This window comes from Sparus aurata, chromosome 3 (genome assembly GCF_900880675.1).
Source record: "Sparus aurata chromosome 3, fSpaAur1.1, whole genome shotgun sequence".
Classification (NCBI taxonomy): domain Eukaryota; kingdom Metazoa; phylum Chordata; class Actinopteri; order Spariformes; family Sparidae; genus Sparus; species Sparus aurata.
The window spans coordinates 5,286,480-5,293,043 of record NC_044189.1 but is presented as its reverse complement, the minus strand read 5'-3'; the positions used below and the strand labels follow the sequence as shown (position 1 = coordinate 5,293,043).

Here is a 6,564-nt window from a genome sequence, read left to right as displayed (position 1 = left end):
GATGGCAATTCAACTTCATGAAGCACAACTTAACACATTTAATGTACGTGTGTGTCTGAACTTTGTCTTTTTTACGCCACCCTTCAGTTGTAGCATGAGATCAGCTGAATTCACTGAGTGAGCTCAGAATAGAAATTAGCTGGTAGTAGGGATGTCCCGATGAGGTTTTTTTTACCCCGATACCGATCCGAGTCTTTCAATATTTAGTAACTGCCAATACTGAGTCCCGTTCCGATACTTAGCCATAACTAATATTTTCCTGGATAATACAGCTGCATTAAGAAACAAAGTACCTGCATCCAAGCTGTTCCTTAGTAGGTTTTTTTTTATTTTGTTGAAACAAAGTCTATACTTTCATATGGCTCGTCCTTATTCTGCATATGCTATTACAACATTGGCCTCCACCTTCCTTGTGTTAGCAAGTGAGTGTGTTACGCTGCGCTGTGACAGCAGACCCTCGTGTGCAGCCAGCTGAAGTGTGAGAGACGCAGCCCACGCTTGGTACCCCCATATCATCCACTGCTTTTTACAAATTCCTTACGTTGTCACGTAAAATGACGTGGACGCGTTGCTCGTCTGTTTCACACACGTTCAGCATCTCCTCGATTGCCTGTTTTACATGATCTGCTGTTTGAGACCCACCAAACTAGTGCGCATACCGGCACGTTGTAACTCAAAAGTGGAGTCAATATAATGTATTGCCAGGTGACGAAGAAAACCCTCATCTTCTACCACGGACATGAGCTGGTTATCCAGAGCGATTAATTTAATTTTGCTCTCTGTAATATTTGTGGCCATGTCGCTGTCTCGAGGATATTTCTCTTTCCTTTTGAGAATATCCGTGAGTGTTTTTTTGCTTCGGTGTCTTTGCTGTATTGCTTGAGTGAACTCGTTGTATTTTCGAGTGTTTGTTCCTATAAGCCGTATCAACTGAGTAGTATTAAATGCAGCTCCACGAACGGTCATGTTGCAGATGTTACACGTCGCCGTTGGACTGCTTTCGCTTTCTAGTTTAAGTTATTTCCACACTGCAGACACTGAAGCCACAGATTTGCCAGAGTAACGTTACGTGCGCGTCTGCGTTGTGCCGCAAATTGTGCTCTGACAAAAAACAAATAAAATCAGGCTTGGGTCCACGTTCAAAATCGCCAATTCCGATCAGCGGAAAAATGCCCAAATCGGCCCCGATCCCGATCCTACAGATCGGATTGGGACATCCCTAGCTGGTAGAAAAGCTTTTTTTTTTTTTTTTTTTTTTATATGTAAAAGAAATAATGGTTTGTCTTATTTCTTTTTTTAAATCACCTATTTTATAGCATCACACACCTACAGCGACTCACTGCCTTTGTTTGAATTGATGTAATATTCTTTACTTTTTTTAGAGTATTGTGTTTAGAGAACGTTTCATAAAGAGGAGCAGTCTCAGAGAGTCCAAACACACCTGAGATGATTATCTTCTTAAAAATATGTTCAAAAAGTTTTTGGCACTTTTGTTGCAACACGTTTAAACATATAAGGAACTAAATTTCTATACTGTATAAAGACATTTTCTATTGTAGCCCTCTCACTCGACTCTGTTTTATGATTTTCATGAATACCTCTTTTATGTATCAGACCGCATGGGAGCAAATTGGTGAGAGCTACTAAAATGTATCATTTGGGATGTTTTAAAATAATTAACACACATTGAAAATGACTCTGGCTAAATTGCAGAAAGGCCTGGTTAGTTTATTTAATGCAGCTATACTATTATTGAGCATTAAAATGTCCCCCATGCAGTTTACTTTAACTGTAACTTTAGCTCTTATTCAATATAAACATCATCAGCATGAAAAACACCTTCAAACAAGGATTTAGCAATAATAAACTGTTTTAATAAACCTTGTGGCTCATATCTTTCTCCTTGGTTTTGAATCACCTCATAACAGAATACACACACACATTAGAAACCTTCACAATAGTAATACTCCGGGTTTTTGTACTGTTTCAGTTGGTACCAGTGATGGTGCGCATGCGTGAGCTCATACAGAAATAACCGTTGAGGTCAGGATACTCACCCGAACCACGGAAAAGCGACCAAGCAATGTCCTCCAAAACCTCTTCCCAGAGGCAGCGACGTGACCAGAGACCCGTCCTGAGGCTCGGTTCTGTCCTGAGGCTCGGTCCGTCACCGACTCCTCCGTCCTGCAGCAGCCGTGTCAACGTCCAATCTCTCTCCTGATTAGGTTGGCGATGCTAACCGCTAGCAACAGTCCCATCATTGTCTTCAGTTAGCGCCAGTAACGAGCCCTCACTTCTAAAACACGCTCGGTTAAAAAATAAGCAAACAGTCGCACAAACTTCTAGTTGATAACGGTAAATAATACTTTTCCATAAAGTTATTTTAAAGTTAGCTCGGACTTAACATCTTTCCGCTTCTCTCCGCAGCTCTTTCTCTCCTCATTTCCCGGGCTTTCCCTCTAATCCCGCCCCTTTAACAATCCGACAGGTTAATCCCAAATAACAGAGAAAATGATTGACACCTGCCCAAACAAATGAGAATCCAAACAACAGAAACCTGAGGCGTTCAAAGGCCTTTCAAAACATAGGACATTTTGGTATCATTTGTGCCATTAACCATACAAATATTAACAGCAGCAATACATTTATAGGCCCACATCAGAACACTTTACCAACTGAAGTAAATGTAATAAACCTATATAAACAAATAAGCACAAAGCATGAAGAGACTTTTTCTATAGATTTATAGTGCAATTGTAGATGTAAATGAACGTTGAGCACCAAACAGTTAGGAATCACAAAGAAACAGGTGATTTTCATTAGAGTAACATTCCATCATGTTTTCTCAGTCATTTATAATATTGTTGTCGTATGTTGCTTGTACATTTAATTTGTGTAATTTTTCAATTTAATTTGTGCCAAAATAAGCTAACCATGTCTGGGAGCTAACTCTGCTCAGAGTTCACATTGATATCAATCTCCTCATTCAAATCCTCTGTGAGATCACTGAATGTTCAGGTAATATATTGAAGTGTCGTCACAAATGAGCATGCGGACCAAACTTTTTAAAATGTGAGGATTTTATTGAAAAGACAAACATCAGCACAAAAACAAAGAACAACACATTTGAGTTTAACATTCATTCATGTTCATCAGTGTAAAGGAATATACATGTTTACTCTCATAAATTCAAAGTTGTAAATTTATCAATATACATCTCCCACTCTGCTCACCGCTCATACGAGAGACGCACTGGCTCCTTGATAGACCAAACTCTATATTCTCTATCTATAGAGTGGTGTAGCAATAAACTAATTTTGGAGGCTAACCCTGAAGGTAGCATCACCCTGGTTCGTACACAAGAATTCTATGGGATTTTTGAATTAGATTGTAGAAAAAAATGCAGATAATCAAATAATCTCTGTGACAAACACAAGTTTATGATTCTTACAAATTTCAAGATAATCTTCACAAATGAACACACACACAATTTTTCTAAATTAAATCTCGATTAGTAAAAAGTCAATGTTCACATGATTTAAACGTCACCACCACTTAATGTCTTACTACAAAATTACTATACTCATTTCTATAAACTGATTAATGTACAATTTGTAAAGTTAGAGAATAGTTTGTAACTAAAGTCTGGTCACACACTGTCCCCTGATTGTTTTGAGTATGAATTTGACAGAAACAACAATCAATAAAATAACCAGAGTCATAGAACATAGAACAGTCCCACCTTTTCAATCAGTCCTTTTTATCTGATGTTACTTATATAGCAAGAAGCCATCTTTTACTCTTTTACTATCTTTTAGCTGTTCAAAGCTAAATAAAGTGTCACCAGGAGAGTCACTGAGTGTGTTTGTCATTCAGGTCTCTGGATTCAGCTGCTCAGAGAGCTCTGTGCTGTTGTCAGGAGCTGCAGGTCAGAAACAAACATCCTGGATTGAACTTTTATAAACAATAAATACAGGAAACAGTGTTGAAAAGGTTCATCTGCACAATAATGTGAAACATATTTAATCTAAAACATGAAGTGTGAGTCAGATCAGCTGAAATAGAACCAAAGTAAGTTTTACTTACAAGATGGAGGGCTGATGGCTGAAATCAGAACAAGACAAATAATTTCAGTCACAGTTGTAAATGCCAGATTATCTTTAGTCACTTTATTCCTCTCTTCTACTCACTCAGACTGAGTATCTGTCTATACTCAGTCTGTTTAGTGCTGACTGTATTTACTTTCTCTTCACTTCTCTCTTTAATGTGTACTGAATTTTGTTTCTATCTTACCTGTGTTCTTTTTGTAAACGATGAATCCAGCAGCACTGATGAGAATGAGAGCAAGAACAACCACTGCAGCAGTGACGAGGACGGTCATGTTACTGGACTTCACTGTTGAATACAATAAATTAAGACTGGTGCAGATGAAGCAGGTTAGAAGAAATTAAAAAATTAAATTAGTTTATTATTAAAGGTTTTTTTTTTTTTTTTTTTTCCCAGGATTGATGTCAGCATTACCTTCATTGGTTCTGATCCGATCTTTCTCCAGTTTGGTGATGATTTCCTCCTTCACACCAGAGAGCTGAAACACACAGTCGTACCTCGTCCAGTCTTCAGGTGTGACTGATGAAAGGTTCAGGTCAACACTCATCTGGAAGGTTCCATCGTGGTTGGGGAGGATCTCTCCGTGGTCCACCTCCTCATGAAGCTCCTCTCCATCTTTCCTCCAGACGAGTGAGGCTCTGTGAGGGTAGAAACCTGTAGCGAGGCAGCTGACTGGAGAGGAGGGAGTCTTCTGGAGGAGAGACACTGAGGGAAGCTCTGGAGAGGAAAGAGAGAGAATCAATAACAGAAGGTGTGAAAGTGCTTTCAAGCAAATGTTGAACAAATGTATTGGATGCATTTTGTTCCTCAAGAAACATCTGCAAACCTTTAAAAATATTAAAAAGGATGTATATGATATACATCCATTTTTACTTGCTAGCAGACTTCGTCTGCACTATTTTTTTTTACAATACTATGTTTGTTGGCACATCACTGCTGCGAACTGTTGATCAGGGGAATAGTGTGAAACCAGCAGCATGATGTGAATCATGTCATGTGCTCGTGACAGTTTGTAATAGCGTCTGTCAGTCGTAAATATTGGCTACTAACAGTTAGTCAGAACTGAAGAAGCCTCTTGGATGTGAGGTGAAGCTTCTGAAATGAAAAATGAAAAAAATGAAATCAGTCCAGTTGCCTACGATAGGTCACTTGGGATAACTGTTTGGCAGCATCACAGTCTGAACTTTGATGGTGAGTGATGTCACCCAAAGATGTCTGTGATTGGTCAGGACTAAAACAAATGTAAGCACTATAAAACTAGCTGATGTCAGACAGGTTGGATTAATAATACAATGACAGTTCAGTCTGAGCAGCCTATATGAAGATCACTGTGTCTAATAAACTACATCAGGTCAGGTGATCCTACCTGTTCTCAGGAGAACGCTCCTTCCATACTCCACATACGTCTTCATCTGTTCTGGAAAAATCAGAGTAACAGCAGTTTTATAGGATTGTCTTAAATCTTTATTTGCATCCCATATCTGTTTGGCGGTGACAGCCTCAGGTCTTAGAGCGATCCATGTAAATGTATTTGGATCCAATTCCAAGAGGTCTTCTCCATCATAACCAAACTGAGAGAAGCCTTTGACCTCTCCAGTCTCATCATCCCACTCAAGGCCATTCACCTCTTGTAAAACATGGACACCTGAGACAGAGACAGAGACTGTAATTAACACTGATTCACAGATGAAACATACAGTGGACAGATAATCTTAAAAACATTGTACATTGTTTGATTCTGTTGGGACCCACAGATAAAGTCGTTCATTGTGGTTTCAAAATGGACTCTGAACTTAACTCTGTTTCCAAGAATTCCCCTGTTTTCACACCTCGGTGCAAAGACTGCCAAGAGAACTACTTTTGGTCAGAGTGACAGACCCCCCACTAACCAGGTAGTCAAAACTTCAGCACCGTCCTTTGTTCTTGCTCTTCTCCACCTCTCTCCTCATGGGGCTGTCTGCCCTCAAGTTCTCTTCTCCTGGAGTCTTCTGGGACCTGCTGAGAGCCGCCAGCTGCATTTCCAGCAGGCCCAAAGAACTTCTCACTGCTGTGACATGAGTTCCTGCTTGTATTCCAGACCAGTAAGCATCAGCAGCTGTGACGCAAAGCTTACCAGCTAATTACACAATCCAAGAAACACGAAGCAAGTTAGAACCAAGCTACTATCCCTGCAAAGGAAGGGGGCAACCAGTTTCTTCCATCTGCTGTCTTTCACAGCAAGAACAGCATTGTTCAACATGCTGCTCCCAACATTCCAATGAAGTTGGGACGTTGTATAAAATGCAAATCAAAATAGAATACAATGATTTGCAAATGCTTTTCAACTTATATTCGGTTGAATACACTGCAAAGACAAAGAATGAAAGAATGTTTTTTTTTTTAATGTTCATAATTTCATTCAATATGATGCCTGCAACATGTTCCAAAAGAGCTGGGACAGGGGCATGTTGAACACTG

General features: G+C 39.5%; 1 protein-coding gene across 1 annotated transcript; it reads right to left on the bottom strand.

The window, feature by feature from the left end:
• Window positions 1-3,342: 3,342 nt before the first annotated feature.
• LOC115579325 (major histocompatibility complex class I-related gene protein-like) lies at window positions 3,343-6,125 on the bottom strand. The gene is made up of 5 exons (XM_030412829.1): window positions 6,035-6,125; window positions 5,474-5,818; window positions 4,517-4,824; window positions 4,294-4,390; window positions 3,343-3,347 (listed from the first exon to the last, which is right to left on the bottom strand). Exons 1-5 carry the CDS (start codon window positions 6,123-6,125, stop codon window positions 3,343-3,345), a joined length of 846 nt encoding a protein of 281 aa, XP_030268689.1.
• Between the last annotated feature and the right edge of the window lie 439 nt (window positions 6,126-6,564).

Coding starts and splice junctions, on each gene's coding strand:
- LOC115579325 (XM_030412829.1), bottom strand. CDS start 6,125: ATGCAGCTGGCGGCTCTCAGCAGGTCCCAGAAGACTCCAGGAGAAGAG. Junction 5,819..6,034: donor GAGGAGAGAGGTGGAGAAGA/GCAAGAACAAAG, acceptor AATGTTTTTAAG/ATTATCTGTCCACTGTATGT. Junction 4,825..5,473: donor GAGCGTTCTCCTGAGAACAG/GTAGGATCACCT, acceptor TTTCCTCTCCAG/AGCTTCCCTCAGTGTCTCTC.